This window comes from Hippopotamus amphibius, chromosome 3, assembly GCF_030028045.1.
Source record: "Hippopotamus amphibius kiboko isolate mHipAmp2 chromosome 3, mHipAmp2.hap2, whole genome shotgun sequence".
Lineage (NCBI taxonomy): Eukaryota > Metazoa > Chordata > Mammalia > Artiodactyla > Hippopotamidae > Hippopotamus > Hippopotamus amphibius.
Genome location: NC_080188.1, coordinates 137,426,743 through 137,449,262, shown reverse-complemented (window position 1 = coordinate 137,449,262; position 22,520 = coordinate 137,426,743). Strand labels below are relative to the sequence as shown.

The window sequence follows — 22,520 nt, the reverse complement described above, 5'->3', positions numbered from 1 at the left end:
CCCGCGTCCTCTGGCACAGATAATTAGCACTGGTGGTAGCTCAATTAGCTAATTATTTCTCATTCATGTTTACCAAGTGTATTACAGACAGTTTGGACAGATCTTCCTGAGAGTCAAGTTCTGGAAAATTCTTCAGAAGAGTAGATGCTTGCTACATAATGCTCCCAATCCCCTCTATCTTTCGGAAAAAAATAAGAGCTCAGCTGTGTCAGCCACAGAGTTTCTGGGTTCTCTGGCCCTCCTGTCTCAGTGACGGCAGTGGGGTGTGTGGTAGGAAACATGTAGAATGTGGATGTAGGCTCAAGACCTGTCTCCATCGCTTACTAACTGTTGGACCTTGAGAAAAATCAGTTGGCCTTTGTGAGCTTTGGTTTCCTTGTCTGTAAAATGGAGGACATACTGTCTCTTTCATAGGCTTGTCGTGAGGATTAAAAGAGATCATTTATAAGAGGAGTATGGAGTGACATCAGAACGCTAAGCCAGTATTTGGCTGTGGTTGTGTTTCCATTCATTCGGTCCCCAAACATCGTGGAGCATCTCCGCAGCAGCAGGAGGTGGCGGGACCCACAGGGAACCATTCTTGAGCCCCCCCGTCCTTGCACCAAGCTGACCGGACGGCCCTGGGGCAGTGGTCGAGGCCAGCATCGCCCCTCCGGCCTCCTCTTCCTCCCTCGCTCGTAGCCCGACACTATGTTTGGGCAATGCAGAAGTCACTCCTACCTTTTCTGCCCACTCCACGTGCCAAGGCCTTTGCTCCTGCCTCCTCCCCGTCCGCTACCCAGTCCTTATCCAGATTCTGCTCAGGTGCCAGTGGGCCTGCATTTAAATCCTGCATTGCCCCGGGCTAGTTGCTTCACCTCCCCAAGCCTCAGTTCCTCTGTTTAAAATGAGGACGAGGCTAGTTGCAGCCTCACTGGGTGGTTGTGAGGATCGAGCAGCTCACGTGTGTGAAAGGCCGTGCGCAAGGCCCGCCCAGCGCAGGTGCTCCATCAGCGTTGGCTGTCGTGGTGACCACCACGGTCCTCTCCCCAGCAAAAGCGCTGCTGCCCCCCCACGATGACACGTCTCTGTCCCCAGATAGCCCATGTTGTACTGAAGAAATCTGCCTCTAAGTCCTCCCCAAATAATGTCGACATTCCCTGAGGGCAGGGACCCTGTCTTATGAGTCTTGACATCCTCTGCACCCAGGACAGAGCCAGGCACATGGTAAGGGTTCGAGAAATCATGGAACTGATTTAAATTGAGCTGTATCTCTGGCGTGGTTTTTCTTTTTTTTTTTTTTAATACCTTTTTTTATTGTACATGTAATTCATACATGAGTATAAGGCAGACAATTAAATCACCCACATTGCCACTCTCAGAGATAACATCACATTTCAGTATATGCTTTAGATGATTCCTGTCCTATCTAATGGCATTTGAGCTGGTCTTGGGGTCTGGAGTACAGACACTGTAGTTGGGTGGGACTTCAATGTAACCTCTTCCCACAATTTATCTAATCATGTTTGGGACCAGGATGCTGCTAAAAGGAATTTGGCAAACTTCCCTACTTCCACATCCATTTGATCGTGATTATTTTTTAAAATTGAAATCTAATTGACCTACAACACTGTGTTAGTTCCGGGTGTACAACATAATGATTCAATATTTCTATATGTTACAAAATGACCACCTCGATAAGTCTAGTTACCATCTGTCACCATGGGGTGGTTTTCCTTTATTATCAACTTTTGATTGGGACAACATTCCCTTTGGTGGGTCTAGTCGTAGCCATAGAAGGATGGACTTAACCTATGATCTTGGCTGGCTCTTACCCCATCAACGTCATCAGAGTGGCCTCCTCCTTCGGCTCATGGCACCCGCTTCTCCTGGTGACTTTGGCTTTTGCAGCCCAGTCTTCTTGTTGCATGAGGGTCAGTTTCAGTGGCTGGGGCGTTGGTCTGCCCGTCCATCCGGGGGCTGGGCTGGTGAATGAGCAAATGCTTCTTATGGTCCTGGCTTGGAAAACAAAGGGACCCCCACGGTTGTGTGCTCAGGAGCCCCGAACAGTAATGCATACGAGACAGGGCTTCCTGTTTCCCCATTTTCATACTAACATTTTTCAACCCACATGAGAGCCTAGGGTCAGCAAGTGGACACTGGGAAGAATTGTAGGCCTGGGCGGGACAGGAGGAGTATTGCTTAACTGACCTTGGTACGAACTTTTGTATTAAAAAGAGCTACTTCTGCAAGAAGCTATTACCAGCTTCCTGTCTGGCCTTCCATCACTGCCTCTGCTGTGCCCCTCTATCACTGCTGCCAGGAGGACGAAGAGCCCCGTGTGGCCCAGGAACGGTGTAAGCTGAGACTCACGGAGTCCACATAGTGTTTTTGGCCACAGGGCTCCAGACCACGAGGGAAAGCTGCTATTTAACCCTTACTGCAGTTATGTTCACAGAGCCCCTGACTCCCAGGAAGGGCTCCCTCTTGCTGAGGCCAGAGAATACATGTGAAGTCCCAACTCCCTCAGACACCTGAAGGGCAGGGCTTCCCCATACCACAGGCTCACGGCAACACGGGCCCGTCCATGGAGCTTCCTTCTACTTCCCGGTCCATTTCCCAGCTCCTGGGCCTCTGGATGCCCCAACTGCATCAGACCCCATCAGGACGCAGCATGTACTCCTTCTGGGAGCCTCAAAACAGACCATCCTTCAAGGCTGCTCCTGTGAAATCTTAAATTCAAACAGTCCCTCTCAGGCCTTCCACTGGACTCATCTTCCATCTCACAGAGCCACCTGCCTTCTTCCTGCCTCCTTACCTCTCAGGCGCATCATCACCATGACTCTTTTTCAGCACCCACCATTGTCTTGTCTCTTCTGCAGACATTCACTCTTCCACACGTTCATGAAATACCACTGTGTGGCAGACTGTGGCAGGCGCTGGGTCTATAACAGTGATCAGTTATAGACCCAGTCCGCGCGAAGAGACAGACGTTCAACCATAAACACACTCACACATATGTCATTGCAAACAGTGATACGCTCTATGAATTAGAAAAAGAACAGGGTTCAATAAGAGAGACCTAGTTTAGTTCAGCATTGGGGGAGGGCATGTACAGACCAGAGAAGGTCCCAAAGGAAGTAATACTGGAGAGCTAAGGATTATTCAGTTACCCATATAAACAGTTGGAAAAGTGCTTTTCCAATAGCATGTGCCAAGGCCCTGAGGCAGGGAAGAGCCTGGCATGTTTCAGGACTATAAGGGAAGCTGGTTTGGGATGGAGCACTGAGAGAACAGGGAGTGTAGTATGAGATGAAGCTGGGGAGAGAGTCAGAGGCCAGATGAGGCAGGGCTGTGTGGAGCAAGTTAGGGTTCCGGATTTTATTCTACCAGTGATAGGAAGCCTTTGAAGAGTCGTAAACTGGGGAGGCCACCAGCCCAGCAAAACCCAAACCCCAGATGAATCCAGCGTCTGCTTCCTCTACCACTACACCTAAGTCACACAGCGCTCTGGAAGTCAGGTGAGCTAGATTGATCAAGAACTCCTTCACAGAGGACCAGAGGGTAGAAATGGCTTGGCCGTAGCCAGAAGTTACTCAGTGAAGCTGGGAAGTTGTAATGGGCATAAAAACCTAACATTGCAGTTACTTTTCATGTAACCCACATCTTGGATCCATAGGGGGATGTTATGACCTCCATTTTACAGCTCAGACAGCTGAGACCTGAGAGAGTCATCATGTAACTCATGAGAGTCATGTGGCTGAGTGACAGCCGGGACTGTGGTCCTGGGGCTTCTGCCTCCCGGTGCTTTTTTTGCCCAACCCAGCAGGGTCTTCAGAAGAAAGAAGATTTCCTTGGAAAGAGAGGGAGCACAGTGTGGAACATGGTGGGGCCAAAGGGCCCTGCAGGTGTGATGCTGGTGCTCCTTCTGAATCCACAGCAGCCCCCACATGGCTTTGATGGGCTTCTGAATAAAGGAAGAGTCATAAAGCTCCTGATTTCAACTGAACATTTAAAAAGCGTGAGGTTCCAGAGGCCTCTGTTGAAAGCCAGCTCCCCTGCTGGCTCTCAGGCTGACGCCAGAATCATCAGAGCAGGGATGATCCCTGCAGGGGCAAAAGCCAGTCCCCTGAGTGTTTGATGGAGGTGACCAACAGCTTGAGCAGAATTCGCTCAAAGCATCCAAGCCTGGACTTCACGCTGGGGGAGGCTGACTCCTGAGCCACTGTCCCCGGGGTGCAGAAGGAAATAGCAGCAGATACAAGCACTCCCTGAATCAGCTGCATTTCAGTACACTGATAATGAACTATCTGAAAAAGAAATTAGGGAAACAATCCCATTTACGGTAGCATCAAGAGTAAAATACTAAGAACAAGCCCCCTCTGCCATCTCCAGTGCCCCCGGCACGTTCTCTGGTTGAGCAGTGCGCCTCACCTTCCTCCTCCCATCAAGGTCATCACACCCACCAGGAGCCAGGTCACGGCCAGCTCTGTATCCCCTCCCCCATATTGCCTTGGACACACAAAAGGACTTCAAAAGTTATGTGCTAAAGGAATTAATTAAACAACCAACAGGACTTCCTAGGTGGTGCAGTGGTTAAGAATCCGCCTGCCAATGCAGGGGACATGGGTTCGATCCCTGCCCCAGGAAGATACCACATGCCGCGGAGCAACTAAGCCCGTGCGCCACAACTACTGAGCCTGAGCTCTAGAGCCCGTGAGCCACAACTACTGAGCCCATGTGCCGCAACTACTGAAGCCCACGTGCCTAGAGCCTGTGCTCTGCAACAAGAGAGGCCACCGCAATGAGAAGCCTGCGCACCACAATGAAGAGTAGCCCCCGCTCACTGCAACTAGAGAAAGCCCGTGTGCAGCAACAAAGACTCAACACAGCCAATAAAATAAATGAATAAATAAAATAATAAATAAAAATTAAAAAAAAAAAAACAACCAACAGACGAAGCAGATGGGGGCAGGGGGTGTCAATAAATACAGTTGTCCCTCAGTATGCATGGGGGGTTGGTTCCAGGACCCCCAGAGTATTCCCAAATCCGGGAATGGCCAAGTCCTTATATAAAATAGCATAATATTTGCATAGAACCTACACACATCCTCCCATATACTTTAAATCACCTCTAGGTTACTTATAATCCCTAAGACAATATAAATGTTGTGGAAATAGTTGTAAATACAGTGTAAATGCTTCTTAAATAGTTGTCAGGGTGCATGGCAAACTCAAGGTTTGCTTTTTGGAACTTTCTGGAATTCTTTTTCCCAATATTTTCAGTCCTCCATTGGTTGAATCCATGGATGCAGAACCCTTGGATACCGAGGGCCAGCTGTAATGTAACTTTTTAATAATGAAAACACACTGCAGTCATTTGGGAGGCACCCAGTTTAGGGAAAGAGTGCAGTGTCTGTCTCTCTTGAGCTAAATCTCAGCTCTGCACTTACTAGCCAGGAGAACGTAGACAGGTTACCTAACTTCTCTCAATCTAAGTTGCTGTATTTCTAAAGTCAGGGCTTTGCCTCACAAGGACAGTTTTTTTTTTAAGAACTTTTATTGAGATATAATTGACATACGATAAACTGCATGTATTCAAAGTGTACAATTTGATATTTTTTTCTCATTAGTAATGTATATATGGCAATCCCAATCTCCCAATTTATCCCACCCCAACCTCTCCCTGCCACTTCCCCCCCTTTGGTGTCCATATGTTTGTTCTCTACATCTGTGTCTCTATTTCTGCCTTCCAAACCGGTTGATCTGTACCATTTTTCTAGATACCACATACATGTGTTAATAGATATTTGTTTTTCACTTTCTGACTTACTTCATTCTGTATGACAGCCTCTAGGTCCATCCATGTCTCTACAAATGTCCCAATTTCGTTCCTTTTTATGGCTGAGTAATATTCCATTGCATATGTGTACTACATCTTCTTTATCCATTCATTTGTTGTTGGACATTTAGGTTGCTTTCACAGGGACAGTTATGAAGATCAAATGAGTTGACAAAGGACCTAGCATGGTGCCTGAAGTGTAGCAGGAGCTCAAGAAAGGCTACTTTCCTTCTGTTTCTGGAGAGCTGAGTGCTTAAATATGGGCCATGGAGGCAACTGCTTGGGTGTGAATTCTAGCTCCACAGTCACAAGATCCCAGGCACCTCTTAATCTTTCTGTGTCTCAGTTTCCTCCTTTGCAAAATGGGATGGTGATAACTGAAGTCACCTGGTAGTATTGTTACAGATTCAACGAGAGCAAGCGTGTAAAGTACTTACCTCCACTGTATCCCACCTGGACATGCCACACTGGGGGAACACGTAGACACCCCTGGATGCTTTGGACTCTCTCTGCCCTCTAGTGTGATAATATCCATGTGAAGTCCTCTGTGCTCACTTAGGTGTGCATCTCACTCCCTGTACACAGGCGCCCCTTCTGTGTGCTCAGCAGGGACCTAATAGACCCGTTTTCACGGCCCTGTCACCAGGACACACACTGAGCCACCCCACCGGCATCCTCACATTGTCTGCCCCCAGCCTCGCTGCTGCCGGTAACTCCCCACATCTGCTTCCTTGCTCAGCGTGCAGGGAAATGTGGCCTGTGATGAACACGCAGTGGAAAGTTAATGAAAAACAGTAAACTCGAACTTTAAAAGTCTGTGCCGCTACATAACTCCGTCTCCATCCTCAGCCTGGTCCCTTCTGTGTCCCTGTGTCTGCCTCCCTCCTCAGCTTAGCTTCATGAACCTGACCCTCCCCCACCCTTCCCCCTCTCTCCTTGGCCATTATTTGGTGGGAAATGGGAGCTCCCTAAAGAAGCAGCAGAAGGACTTAGCAGCTGGGAGAAGGAGAATAGGCAGCATATCCACATTCTGCCAGTGCAGCTTCCATCTTCCCGGCCACACCTGGCCTGGTGCTGGTGAGAGGACTGGTCCCTGCAGCCAGCCAGCAGAACCCGGCAGTCTTGTCCCTATGCCACCATGTCTTCCCTGGGGACTCACCTCAGCTGAAATGTCATCTGTAGAGAGAACCCATGTTTGGGGGGTGCAGGGGGAATCAAGTTAGGGGACCCAGGTCAGTACCTTTGGTTCCGGGCAACAGGTGGGCACAGGTGCTAGAGAATTAGGTTCATACCAGCTTGGCCACCTACTTGCTTTGTGACTTTGCGAAGTGATTTAACCTGAGCCCCAATTCCCTTATGCAGGGGAAATAAAGTCGAAGGAGTAACAGTGCCTCCTTTGAGGTTGATGTATCAGGCGTTTACTAGAATGCTTGGCACACGGTAAACCCCCAGTAAATATTAGCGGCTCTTATGAGTAGTAGCAGTATTAATAATACCCGACTTCTGAGAGTCTCCCCTCTGTCTGCCTTAATCTTTTCAACCTTGTCACCATGGCTGTTTTGCTCAATCTGATTCACCTGGTCTCGTTCTTGCTCCAGTTAACAGATCTTTGACTTTATTTCCTGGTTTCCAGACTTTAGGCTCCTCTAGACGCTGAGGCAAAGGAGCCCCCTCCCCAGACCCTGCATTGACCCCCTGCCCCCCGCCCGCCCCGGTACCCAGATCCCTGAACCACAGCCCTGTGGGATGTTCCTCAGGGCCAGCCGATGGGGTGGGCAAGAGTGGAAGGAGGCCACCTTCTCTCTTCCTCAGGCCCCAGCCATGATCCTCAGGCAGCTCTGGTCAGAGGAGCTGGGTTTAAATAAGATGACAGCAGACATGTCCGGATCATGATCACTTCTCAGTGGGTCCCTGAGACCTCCGTAACCAGAGGCAGGGGGAGGGTAAGGATGCTCTCTGATGTCAGAGGATGGGTGGTGCCCCTGCACTCCTGCTTGGACACTTGTGCCCAGGAGTCCTGCCCTGGTTCATTCGTTCATGCATTCATGCATTCAGGTAGTAAATATCTAGTGACTTCCCATTCATCTTGGGGAAGATTTGGTAACCGTGTCATACCAATATCTCCTTGCCCTTGAAGAATCTTTACCCTCAATGGTTCCCAAATTGGATGGGAAGAAATCACAACAACTTCTGTCCAGGAGAACAGATAGGAAGACTTCTGAGTTCTGGCCCCAGCCCTCATCCACGTTAGGTCCACGTGTCGGAGTGGGGTGGCAGAGTGGCTGTCTCCTCCTCAGGGGGCCCCAGCCAGTCTTCCTCACATCGTCTTCAGCAGATGCATGTGCCACCATTGGACTCAGCCCCCGGAAGACGAGCTGTGTCTTTATAAATAACAGTTAAAGCTGCAGATGTTCTGGGCTAAAAGAGTCAATGAGACTGCAGAGCACGCAGAGCCAGACTCTGTCAGCTCACCAATACGGGGTGAATGGGAGGACCCCAACATGTCCTTCTCCAGGGATCACCAGAAGATTCCGTACTAGGAACCCCACTTGAATAACAAAGAAAGGAATCGGGGAACCGCACCTCCTCCCAGTCAGGGACAAGGAACAAGAGGAAAAATTCAAAAGAATTTTGAAAAAATTCAAAGAAAGAAAGAGGTTCACAGTGTCAAAGGCCTTTCGTTGTCACTGGAGCCCCCAGATTCTAGGCTCCAGTGAGAGCTGTAGGGGAGGCCTGGCGTGGGGCTGGGATCCAGGCAGTATGAAGGCAGGAGCAGGGCACAGGCTGGAAGCCTGACAGCCGGTGAGTCAAGGACACCCATCAGGACTGAAGAGCCACAGTGGCTCCCCAGCTGCAGGTAGTGCAGGAGACTCAGTCAGGACGATGCTGGACCCTGGAGTGGAGTGTGGGTGGGGACCCTGGCCCAGTGTAGACCCAGGGAAGCCACCCTGAGTCCCCATTGGGCTTGGATCCCAGGGAGAACCAGTTGTGGGGGGTCCTGTGTTCTGGGAAAGGTAGCCCATCCCTGAGGCGTACCCACTACATTTCTCTTCTGAATCCAGAACTTCTTCCTCTGTGGTCCTGAAAATTCCGCCGGCCATCAGCACAAGGACGGAGGTCTTTGGTCAAAAAACATAGGAGCTAGACATGGCCTGATTCATGAGGTGGTTTATTCCACCCTCTCGGTTTTATAGATGAAAAAAATGTAGATGAAAGGGTGTTGGAGACCCCAAAAGTCATCCCAGAAGAGCATGAGAAAGTGGTCTCTGGCCAGGCTGGTATCTCCCAAAGCAAGTATTTTTAGATCGGAAACCCTTCTCCCATGAAATCATAAGCAAAATTTGAGGGAGGTGGTGTCCTAGGTCTCTGTGTTATCCACAAAGTCTGACTCAATGTTGGGAAGGAAGTAGGTGCTCAAAATTCCTTGTGAGATGAACACATGAATGCGTCTTTCTTGGTGAGTGTCGTAAATAGATCATGTTCTCTCTCTCTCCTTCAGTGTCCCCATCATGTAAATGAAGTGCAGCCATCTACCCTCCTGTTACCTTGTCAGGATGGAGGGGAAATATTCAGGTGCCCATGTCACCTGCGTATAAGGAGGAAATACCTCTTACCCTTGAGGATGCTTGGGCTCCAGCCAGTCAGCGTTCTCCCTAAATGAGCAGTATCCGTAATCACAGTTCTCATTTGTGAAGTATACCAGGCACTATGCAGATTGCTTTGCATAGCTTTCTTATTTATTTCTAAAAGCAACCTATAAGGTAGGTTTTATTATTATTCCCATTCTTGCTGGAAATTGAAGACCCAAGAGGCCTGGCTGTTTGCCCAAGGCCGCGTGGCCCAGCGGGCAGTGCTGTCCAGAGCTGCACACAGGTCTGTGTGAGTCCCGCCCGCTGTCTCCCCACGTCACCTCCAGGTGCCCCTCGGCCTGCCCAGCTCAAGTCAGCCTGTGCTATGTTGCCACGCCCCTTCCTCGTATTTCCCCCCAAATGTTTCATGGTCATGATATGCAATCCTGTGAAGCAACTCATCATTTTTGATTACAGAATTAATACAAATTAATTATTTTATAGGAGAATATATACAAAATAAAAAGAAAAGGAAAACACCCCTAATCGTATAATCATACATTCAACACTTTGGTGTCTCCATCCAATAATGTCGTTTTTAAATTTTCACTACGGTTCTACCTGTAGTAGCAGAATTTCAAAATAAGAAGAAAAAACACATGTCCACTTTCCCTCTTCTCTTGTCCACTGCTTGTCCGCTTTGAGGGATGAACACAGAGAATTCGGTTGACTGCCATGGCCAGATCGTGACCGCTCGCCACCTGGCCCCTCTGGCCTCTCCCAGCACCTGGGTGGTCAGACCCACGGGCAATGCTGACTGTCAGAAGGACATTCAACTCAGGCTCCAAGCCGGGAACCCCAATGTGCCTCCATCCAGTCCCTCTGCATTCCTTTGGCCGTCACATCAAGCCTTTCCCCTAGACTCTCCAAGAGCCTTCCCCATCCCTTCCCCTCTGTCACCCACTGGAACTAACCTCATTAGCGGCCCCGTCTGCTCTGCCGGAAACACTTGGCCTGCTCATTGCAGCAGCTTGAAGGAAGCTTCTGCTCCGGGCTCATCCCTGGAGGCACCGCAAGGCCTGTCCTCAACGTGCCTGCAGTCTGGTGGGGAGATGCGCGTGGGGACACACAGATGCAGCACGCTGAAATTCACACACTGTCGGGCAGCCCCTCCTGGGAGGCGACTTGGAGCTGCAAATTGAGGACGTAAAGGAGCCAAGCATTGAAAGCGCTGGGGGAGGAGGGTTCTGGGCAAAAGGAACAGCCAGGCCCAGAGGGGGGCAGATACTGCTCTTGCTCCAGAATGAAGAAGGTCAGTGTTGGTGGAGTATAAGGGGCCCAGGGAAGGCGGTGGAGAGGAGGCTGGAGACCTGGCAGGGGCCTGATAATGGAGCGCGGATGTTAAGTGCAAGAGAAGCCCTTGCAGGAGTTTTCAGGGAGGTGAGGCATGATCTGACCTACGTTTCTTAAAAACCGCCTTCGTGGCTTGTGGAGGCAGAGCAGGCTTAGACATGGGGGCCCAGCAAGGAGGTCATTGCCGCATCCAAGAGAGCGGAGAAACGATGAGGCGCAAGTGGTGGCCATGCACATTAGAGAGAAAAGACACATTCTGGCATCCGACCCATTAGGAGGTCTGACCTGTCCTCTCAGGCTGGCTGTGAGCTCCTTGAGGCTGGGCACAGACCCCCGCCTGCCTAGCACAGTGCCCGTGCCTGGCCAGCTCTGTAAGGGAAGCAGCCTGGGTCCACACTCACGCCCCGCAGGTGTATGTGAGGATGCTCCATGGGTAAGGCCACCCTGGCCTGCAGCTCTGTCTGTGGGGAAAGGCACTTTGCTCCAAGCTCAGAATGGGAGTCAGAGGCAAAGCATCCTCAGACATGACCCAGAACACTGGCCACCGATCCAAGACCTCAGGGCTGTCAGACAGCACAAGCCAGCAGAGACCTCTGAGAACCCAGCCAGGACCGGGACTTCGAGACAGGAGCTGATCTCCAAGTGGTGAAGGATAAATACATACTGAGAAGGTGTCTCCAGTGGTAGAGAAACCCAGTCTAAACAGAACAGGAGGGTGGCTGACAAAAGAAGCCTTTCGCTTAAACATGGAGCCTCGCCCAGCACTGATGGCCCTTTAAAAACACTGGAAATCGTCTTTTCTGCTGTGAGGGGGATATATGCCTCCCTGTGTGCCAGAAGGAAAAGGATGTGGTCAGGAAGGAAGGGGGCGGAGGGGGAGGTGGGAGGGTGGTATTTACAGGCTTCTCAGAGTCTGACATAAACAGTGCAGAATGAGGAAAAACCTAATTTTAAAACTTACTCTGTAATCATGGTGCAGACCATCTGAGAATCGGGACGTGTGCCAGCTCTTGGGCTGGGATTGGTGCCTGAGTGGGCTGGGAGGCTGCCCAGGGGACATGGGCTCTGTGACTCCCCCGTGGGTGACACAGGGCATCGGCTTCCCTGCCCCCGACCTGAGCCCTCTCCCAGCCCTGAGCCCTGTCCCCACCTGCTCCTTCCAAAGGGGCGTGTCTCCATCCTCTCCCACTCGACCTCGCTGCCTGCTGTGGACTGCTGTATCCTGAGCCTCTTGTGCAGGGGTTTGCAGGGAGGAAAGATGCTGGGCGCTGCCTCTGCCAACCCAGAAGTAACGCTGAGCGGGAGCATTCCTGGGACATGGGCTCAAGGCTCATCTTAGCACTGGATGGAGAAGAAACGCTGAATTTTCAGAAAACATGTTCTGTTTAAACTTTCCACATTCCTGACCAGTAATTCTATAGGTTCAAGCCATGACATAAAGGGAGAAGAAAGGGGCCTCTTTTCCAGCCTCTAAGTGCAGTAAAGTTTACAGAGCGGTGAGTCTTCCTTTAAGAGCAGGCTCACCAAAGTGGTTAGACCACAGACTCTCAGAACAGGGCCTGTGATGTGACCAGGACTGATACCCAGCTGCAGAACTGGTCCTCTGCCATGCCTACATTAACCTTTTAGTTGCTGGATTTGGGACAGAACCAGGGCCAAGGGGGAACCTGGGTAGCCAGGGAGGTTGCCCTTGGGGAGAGGGGAGTCTGTTTAGCAGTAGTTCCAAAAATGTCTTACTATTTTAACAACGGGTATGGTGATAGCAGTGTGTGCCCGCTAATATTACCCATTATTATCTTTTATTTTTTAGAACCTTTTGGAGCACTAACTTAATATCAGTTCCCACCATAGGGAACACGTGTGATTTAGAATAAGATCTCGTGTTTGCAGCTCACTTCTGTCCAGCACTAACTGTATGACTTGAGCAGGTTCCTTATTGTGGAATGGAGAGTGGAATGATGCCCACCTCATGCGATCAATGTAAGAAGTAGGTGCGACGCTGTTTCCGAGAGTAAATGTTAATACTAAACAGATGTGAATAAAAACGCACACACCCAAAGAAAAGTCAGGATTGGAACTGTCCATGGTTCCAGAGCTGTGGATACAGACCTCCCACCTCATACCCATCCCTAACATTTGTAGGGTCCAGGGGAAGAATGAAGGCCCACATTCCATATTTTTAAATATTAATTTTAATTTTAAGTTGAACAAACAAAATGCTAAATGTATATTTCAGACTAACAGAATGCTAAATTCTATCCTCTGACCTTGACAGATGTATCTTTATGACAACATGAAAAGCCAGGTTCAGGTTTAGAATTCTTGGACTCTGAAAGTTCTGTGCCAGATGTAGCAGCCTAGGAATACCCAGCCTTCAGCCTGGCTCCATTTCTCTTCCTTCCCCTTGCTCTTTACCATATCGAGATATGGGCCTTCACGCACATGCATGTGGACAGTTAACATATGTATGTCCAAACTCCATGCATACCCCCAACAAGCAGTCTTGGGCCCAGGGGTGCACACACAGGTGGAGTGGACTGCCCCTAGGAAAACAGACCAGGAGAAAGGCCTGTGTGGACCCTGAAGGCAAATTTGGGGCCATCTGAGCTGGATCCCAGATACCCGGAGGGTGGTCTAGGAGGAGCAGAGGTTCTAGGTGGGCATGCTCTCTTAGCCCCACACACTCCTTACCCAGTGTGTAAGGGCATGGCCAGAAGATACTAGAGTGGGCCCCTTCAAAGTGTAGGGCCGGGCAGGGGCTCCTCCTATCTAGGCTTAGGGGTAATCCCATCCCAGATCTCAGAGCCTCCCCTGGGAGCTCTACAGACTTGAAACCATCAGACCTCTCCATGTGTGGTTCCCCCGACTCCCATTCCAGTCTCCATCAGGGGACATTAGTCTCAGCAGTGTCCCTGCACACCTGCCCACTCCCTGCCTTCAAGAATGCAGCTGCTACCCCCGCTCCCATCCCCTTGATGACCACAGGGCTATGGTGAGAGCAAAGCAAGGCTCCCTCAGAGAGGTTGCTCTGGCCCTCATGGACACTGGGAGAACTGGCTGGGCCTGGGTGGAGGCCTGGACCTCAACCCAGGGACCACTCATTTGAATGAAATCTTCACATGAGCTTGTTTGCTTGAGATTTGCCTCTTTCTTCTAAAAATGGGATGCAGAAAGCGTGTGGGTTGCAGTAATCGATGTTTTCATTATTAGCTCCATCGGCAAGTCCATTAGCTGTGAGCTTTGGGTCAATGGCTGATTGTCTGAAATGAAAACACTGTGTTTATCACAGTGAGGAGAAGGGTTGTTGGAGAAGGAGGGGAATGAGATGATAAGAACTAATATTGACCTGGTGCGTTACAGTTTACAAAGCAGTTGCTCACACATCATCACTTCATTTGATCCTTGTAATAGCCCTGAGATTAAAGAGGTGGTGTTATTTTTCTTCCCATTGTACACATGAGCAGCCTGAGGCTGATTTGCTGAGGTCACCCAGCTGTCACTTTGGGACTGACATCCAAGACTCCTGAGAGCAGTCTTGGTGCTTCCTCCATTCACCACACCAAAGACTTCAAGGAAGGAAAGATGAGATTTCGAACTCAAAGGAGCTCTTCCCACAAGTGGGATGCAGTAGAAAAGGCAGCGTTTGGGGTCAGGGAGGTTTGGCTTTAAATCCTGGCACCACCCCTTCCCATCGACATGACTTTGCATAGTTTATTTTTCCTCATTTATGAACAGCGTGTAATAATCCTTGCCTCATATGGTTACTGTTAAGTGCTTTCACGTGGGAGCCTTCAGTGGCTGTTCATTTCCTTTTTTCTCTAACTCTACCCCATCTCTGTTTCTTGTTGACACCTAAACTTCAGTGTCACTTACTTTGAGCCAAGCTGTGTTAAGTTATTATCTCATTTAAGTCTTACACCAAGTACATCAATTAAAGCCTGTTATTATGCCTACTTGATAGCTGGGGAAACTGATATAGAAAGGGCAAGTAACTTGTCTAGTAAGTGGTAGCTAGTAAGTGATAGCACTGGATTTACAAGCCTGGGCGATCTGGCTGCAGAAATCCTGCCTTCAGCTTCTTTGCTCGATCAGTTCTCTACTGCCTCTCTCTTCTCCCCTTCAGTGCCCAACTTCTTGAAGGAAACCCTGAACTCTCCATTTTTTTTCCTGTGTTTGCTCATTCCGTCCATAACCCCTTACAGAATGGTCTCCACCTGCATATCTTTACTGCTGTCTTCATAGTAATTCTAATGGCTTTTCCTTAACCCCACTCTCCTCCATTTGTATGGCTTTGACACTGATGACTCCCTGAAATTCTCTTGACTTTGGAAATGAATTCTCCCCCTTCACTGGCTCTTCTGCTTTTCAGATTCCTCTTTGTCTTCTGGCCACCCAAACAAGCCGCCTAAGATCTCTCTTTCATCCCCAGAGACCTCACCTATCATCAACACATCTACTGATTCTCTCCATGCAGATAGTTGCCAAGTTTACATCTCTAGCTCTGTTTTTCTCCTAAGTTCTAGACCCCACTTTGCAACTCCATAAAAGCAGCAGCATCCCAACTGAAATTCATAGTCTCCTCCCATCGTTCACTTCAGATCAATTCAATGCTTATTTATTCAACAAATAATTTTGAACTCCTTCTGTGTGCCAGGCATTGTTGTAAGTACTAGAGATATGACAGTGAATAAAACATGGGAAATCCCTGCCTTCTTTGGGGTTACGTTTGGGGAGTGGGATAAGGAGAGATAGACCATTAGCTATGTAAGTTATGTAGTATATTAGACAGTGCTACAGAGAAAAATGAAGCTGAGATGGGGGATGGGGAGGGCTGGGGCAGGAAGTCACAATTTTAAGTATGGCTGTCAGGAAAGATTGCACTGAGAATATGATATTTGAGCCAGGAATGATGGAGGCAAGGGAGAAAGCCTTTCAGATAATCATATTAATACAATCTGGGACCTGTAAAGTTCTGGATATATCCATGGGAGCACAGAAGAGAAGGCTTCCTGGAGGACATGATGCATGCAGTGATTCTCAAATGTCAAGTAGTGAGACACAGTGAGACTTCAGGGGAGGAAAGAGCAGTGCAGGCAGCGGGCACAGCAGGAGCAAAGGAGCAGAGGTGAGAAACAGCACGGCATGTGGGCACAGGGAGGCCAGACGGCAGAGGACATACGTCCTATTAAGGAACTTGAATTTTATCCTGTAGGTGATGCCAGTGATGTCCATGTAAAGGAGGCTTTGAAGGGTTTTAGGTAGAGAAAAGACATAACCAGATCTGCATATGTGAACACCAGTGCAGGCTAAAAGATGAATTTGAGAGGGATCAGGATTGCATGCAGAGAGACCAGCTGTGGACCATTATAGTAGGCCAGGTAAGAGATGCTGAGGGCTTGGATTAAATGAGGGCCGTGAGAGTTGGATGGAGAGAGGGATATAAATTCAAGCATCACTTATGGGGCAGAATTCACAAGATGCAGTAACAATAGCTTTGGCAGTCTAGGAGAGGGCGGAGGAAGAGCCAAAGATGACCCTCACTTCTGTCCTGGAAGAGAGGGTAAGCAGTGGGCCAATGCCTGCAGCAGAGATGGGGGAAAGGGCCAAGATTACAATGGATGTGGTGATTTTGGTTTGGGTCATGTGGAATTTGAAGTGATTTTGGCATCCCATTCAAAGTAGTTATGATGATCATAGAGTAATTCCAATGGTGCTGTCATTCTTGGAACTTCTTATCAGGGATCTCTTTGAAAACTATTATGAAAGCCATTTTATCAGCTATGTAAAGCAGTCATGCATTTATATGCATAACTCTTTTTGCAAAAATAAAAAAGCCACTACCCTGGAATGCACATTAATAGCTATTTTTTATAAAAGAAATAAAAATGATATGATACTTTTCAAAAAGAAACCTACTCCCTAGTCATTAGGCTTAAGTTGTAACGAATTTTGGCTGCTTCCAAAATCAAACCCTCCCTTAATCATGTAGTCCTGGTGTCCCTGGGGCTATGGAAGAGAACATGCTTCAGACCTGAGGGACTTCCAACAGAGCAGTGGCCAAAGTCACAGCAATGGCTGGAACGAATGCGTAGCCTCCCAAAGTCACCACGCCCATTGGCGACACTCGCCAGGTGCCTTTGTTTTGATGTGATGATTAAGAAGCCTATTTTATTTCTCTATTCCAGAGAATCCTCCAAGACAAGGGCATCTTCCTTCTCTTTCAAGACAGGCACAAGAGTGCAACTTTGTTATATTATCTCTGTTTTCAGGAAATCTGGGACCAAACTAAGCTTTGTGACTTTCCCACAAAACTGACCTCTAGACCCTGGGCCCAAACCTCTGCTCACATAGCTCTGGACAGGAAAATAGAGGCAAAAAATATGAACTGTAAATACTCTATAGAAAAAGTAATTGAATTGAACGGCAAGATAGCCAGTCTTGAAAAGGACAGTGCTGTAACAAACCAAATTCCCAGGTGACATGCCACAGCTCTGCTCCAGTGTTTGGGACAGCAGAACAAGTACAGTTTTACACTATTAGGAATACTTGTCCTCCAATCCCACAGAGGAAACCAAAGGCCAGCAGAGCTTGGTCACTGTAACCAAAATGAAGAACTGGGTTGAAGCAACACAGAAAATGAATGCCTGGTGACTGAATAATTGTCGCAACCCTTTGACTCGGGGCACAAAGCTGCCTCCAGGGTGGCGATTTCATCAACTCAGCAGGCAGATTGGCTCTCACTTGACCTGACCCTTGTATGATTATATCCCACTCAACAACACTTACTCCCTTTTGTACAGTATGAAGTGGCTGTAGAATTATCTGGGAGCTACTCCTTGGCCCAGCTACAACTAGCATGGGTAACAAAATGTTAACAAAAGTCTCCAACTTTCTGCCTCAAGTCAATTCCTCTTACTTAGTTTCTGCCAACCATTATATACTGCAGTTATTCCCAGCAGTTATCAAGGGCATGGAGGCAAGAGAAAAGGTTCTTGCAGCTGTGGGCTCACCTCCTCTCCAGGCAATCCAGCCTTCCCTTCTCTTCAGGCTGGGACTGACTAGTATAGGGAGTGCTGTGGGGGGCAGCAGGAGGCAGCAGTTAGTATCTCTGTGTGAAGGATTCTGAGAGGGTTCAGTTTTAACCTGGCAATGCAACTCCCTTTTAGGTCACTGGTATAAAGTGCTGCAGGATCTTCTGTCACTTCATAAGAGAAGAATTTTATATCAAACAAGACTACTACCTCTTAGCTAATGAGTGAAGCAGTCTCATTTCTTTCCTTAATTATTAAATTGTTATGCAGCATTACTAAGACTCATTTGTGGTCCCAGAAAAAGATATATGGAGGAAGCATAGCCAGGCTCTGCTGACTAAACGTCTGCCCCTACTAGGACCCAGTCCAGCTGTCCATGGCTGCTCTGGGAGCTGCTAGCCCATCGGATAGCCTGAATCCCCTCCACCCTGGCTTCCTCCAGCATCATGTAAGGACACTTCAGAAGGCAGTGTAGCATAGTGGTCAAAAGCATAGACTTTGGAGTCAGACAACTTCCAGCTCCACATCTTACAATCCATAGAACACTTGGCATGTACCTTAACATCTGTAAGCCTCCATCCTCTCATATGTAAATGGAAATAAAAAAATGTATTTATCTTGTGGGATGTTTTGAGCATTAGCTGAGATAACATAATTAAACTACTCAGCACAGTAGTTGGAATAGAGCTAGTGCTCAATAAATATCAGCTATGTTGATGATGATGACAGTGGTGATGGTGAGTTGTCCATAACTTTGGGGGAGACACATGGGCTGGGAGTAGGGCACGTATCCTCCTCCCTCCTTCTGTTCACGGTTGGGAGCAGCCAGGAGGAGTAACAAAGTGCCCAGAATGGCAAGGTTGCTAAACTAAGCAATTAGACTTCCAGGCTGGACTTGAAGTTGATGGGAGAACAGCACAGTAGAGACTATGTATGCCAGCCTACAGCACAAATTGCACATTGAGGTGGTTTCCCAAGAGTGACCATTATCGCCTTTGTTATCAGTTTCTATATCTATGTTTTCTAAATGCTGAATTGGCCAATGACTGGAATTTAAACAACTTTCTTTGTTGAGTAGAAATTCTACTACTGTGATTTCCTAGGAAATCAGTATACCCTTTAACTTTACCACCTGTGCCCTCCTTTCCACCTGATACTTCCATCCAAGTATGTCAGATTTCAACCACCACCTGTTTTTAACAAACAAACCTCACACACACTCATACTGCCTGAAAAAGTGGGTTTTGCGATTGAATGCCTCTAGACAGTTCATTACAATTGCACCATTCCAGCTAGTTGATGCCTCTTTGTGGGTCTCATAAATGCTTCTTTGAGCTTTTTTCTTCCAGTTGGACCAGCTATGGCTTAATTTAACTTGTTTTGGTGTTGCTTTTTTATTTTTGTTTTGTTTTCATTTGTTCTCATTTAATCCCGACACGGCAGAGCACAGAAATTTTTGACCTGAATTCCCCTCTGAACTTCCCATTTTGCCCAAGTTGACTGTGATAGTAAGTGGTGGGCACCTCTCCAGCTTTTGAAAAATTCATTCAGCCTCTTCTTTTCTTGTGCATCTCTTCTGCTTTGCCAGGTCAAGCTGGGAGCTACCTGACTTGAGGGAAGGGAGAGTAAAAGCCATCAGTGACTCAGATGGGGTGAGCTACCCTTGGTACGGGAACACCACAGAAACTGTGACCCTGGTTGGCCCCACCAACAAGATCTCCAGGTTCTCCGTCAGCATGAATGACAATTTCTACCCCAGTGTGACGTGGGCAGTGCCAGTGAGTGACAGCAATGTGCCACTGCTCACGAGGATCAAGAGGGACCAAAGTTTCACTACGTGGCTAGTGGCCATGAACACCACCACAAAAGAGAAGATCATTCTGCAGACCATCAAGTGGAGGATGAGGGTGGACATTGAGGTGGACCCTCTTCAGCTCTTGGGGCAAAGGGCCCGGCTGGTGGGCAGGACTCAGCAGGAGCAGCCCCGGATCCTGAGCCGGATGGAACCCATCCCCCCCAACGCACTAGTGAAACCCAATGCCAACGATGCCCAGGTCCTCATGTGGAGGCCCAAGCGGGGGCCGCCTCTGGTTGTGATCCCTCCTAAGTAGAAGCAGACTGGCCTGACTGTGTGTAGAGCACACACCATTGAGACACGCAGTGAGGTTGCCAGAGGTGGCAGGAGCCAAACTGAGTTTCTGAGCCAAAGCAGACCTCGTGGTTTGCCAGCCTTTGCAGCCACTTGTGAAGAGTAGAGCTGCTCCTTGGGTGGTAGAACCATAATCTTTAGGAAAAATCCCTTCCCTTTAGGAATAAAGAAATCACTGATTTGACAGACTTGCTGTGATTACCATGCAAGTAGCCATATTTTGGAGCTGACCAGGATGATTCTTTTATCTGAACTATTGACCATTTCTTTCCTGTGAGATGCAGGGGATGGAAACGAAATTAAACAGTGCCTGTGGCAAATGCTGCTTCCCAACCAATTAGAAGTGGGAGTGAAAACATCCACACCAGGTGTTTGTAAGACATACAGTTCCAATGTCCAACTGGAGGGTGCTGGGGAAAGGGGTGGAATGAAAGTCGGGTGGTGAAGAGAATGGGCAGTGGAAAGAGGAGGGAATAATTTGTTACTGCAAAATAATACCTGTGCATGTATTAGTTAATCATCAAATCATCAACACACTCACTGGAATGAAAGAAACACAGAAAAATGGAGACATGCTATTGGTTCCATTCTGAGGAGAGCCTCCTAGGCACTGTCCAAGGTGCTGACGGCGGTTCTACGCGATGGTGACTCTCAATGGTTCCATCTACTCACCTCTTTCCAAAAACTGCTTATTCAAAGTATCCTCAGTCACGGTATTTGGATAGATAGTTTCTGTATTCTCCAATAGCTGTGATATTTGGGGCCTTCACCATGTTTTTAGTGAAACCCAAATGGTGATTTTGTTTACAGCTGCTTATTCTGTTCCCATTACTAGCCCTAAATTTACAAAAAGATAATTGTTTATAAACCATGAACCCGTATAGAGTTTCAAGAACATTTCAACAAGAAGGATAGCATTTTTACTATTACACAGTCACACATGCAAGCACACATGCCAGGATGTATATAGCATAATTACTATGCTGTACCTGCATGTGTGCTCATAGCCTTTATGCATACGCAGTACATATATTGTGTATGTGTATATGTTTATTTTAGCTCAATTTCACAGAAATTCAACTTTAACTGATTGCGCATGTGTGAGAAAGTGCTTCATAAGACAACTTCAAACTCTTAATGAAAATCTGAGCTACTCACAGCAAACCTGTGCTGCTGAGACCCAACCAATAAAGATGAGAGGCCATACTTCCTTTAGTCGGGCCAATATAAACGCTTAAAAGTATCCAGTCTTTAAGGATCACCACAAAAAGAGCTTTTAAATCGCTACAAAAGGAGGCTTTCCTTTTATTATCGATAGTGCTAATTTTGATAGATAGATGATAGTTGATATTTAGATGATAGATAATAGATAGATAGATGATAGATAGATGATGATAGATAGATGATAGATAGATAGATGATAGATAGATAGATAGATAGATAGATAGATAGATAGATAGATGATAGATAGATAGATAGATGATAGATAGATAGATAGATAGATAGATAGATAGATAGGTGATAGATAGATAGATGATAGATGATAGATAGATAGATAGATAGATAGATAGATAGATAGATAGATAGGTAGATAGATAGATGATAGACAGATGATAGATAGATCCTTGTTTAAAACCTCCATGCAAAATAATTATAAAACTCTCACAATATCATTGTGAATTTTATGGGGGATACTGCTAGCCTAATTTCAGCGATGAGAGAGTTAAAGTTCAGCACAATTATTACAGTCCCATGGTTGGCTCCATCAATCTGTCTTTTATCAGAGTTTGAAGATGGAGAAGATAAAACGGGAGGACTTATTACTTTTACTGAAAATGCAATTTAGTCTAACTTACTTCAGGTTACTTCAGGTCCCAGAAGATGGTGCTTATTTACATGACAGGGTTAACAGATCCACTCCAAATTGTGTGGTGTTAACTTCACACCCCAACCACCAGCTACTCTCTTATAGATTAGTTATTGATGGCAAGCTGAGCTATTTATAACACCACATTAATGACACATCAGTGACTCACAGAAGACCTGGAGACTTTCCATTTAGAAATAATTCAGCTATTACATTTAGATTCCTCTGTCCCTTCCCATGTTATGCCTCCTTATTTTATGGGAGAGGTAGTCCCAGAGAGATCCATGGTTTAAATATAGAACTGCTTAATTTCCATGCCAACATCAGAAACAGGAATCTCTCCCTGTGATTGAACTAGATGCTACCCTTATGGAATTCTAGAGTGTGGATACTGATCCTGGAATCTAATCCTTGTGGCTCTACTTTAAGAAAACCTGATATTCAAAAATCTAAAATTGTAACACACAAAAGGTTAATGAGGAAGGGTTTTTTACATTACAAAATCCTACACAAGATTTCTGCCCATTAAAATAAGATATGACTTACACAGTTATGTTTACATATAGCATAACTTTTTCAAAGGCATATCTGTATTTATAAAGCAAGGTGCTACATACTTAGCTAGACTTGTTCCCATTGAAAACTCACACTTTTTTCAGAGTTTTAAAAGAAATGACCCCCGGCAAGTTTTCTGGCAAATTATGTAACAACAAAAATGGGAAAAATAGAT

The 22,520-nt window shown here is 47.3% G+C and overlaps 1 protein-coding gene across 1 annotated transcript in view; it reads left to right on the top strand.

The window, feature by feature from the left end:
- Positions 1-20,107, top strand: part of FAM78B (family with sequence similarity 78 member B) — an 83,250-nt gene extending 63,143 nt beyond the window's left edge. The window contains exon 2 of the mRNA XM_057729696.1: positions 19,363-20,107. Within this exon, the coding sequence (XP_057585679.1) occupies positions 19,363-19,885 (523 nt within the window). The 3' untranslated portion in view covers positions 19,886-20,107. The remainder of the gene's footprint in view (positions 1-19,362) is intronic.
- Positions 20,108-22,520: the final 2,413 nt, after the last annotated feature.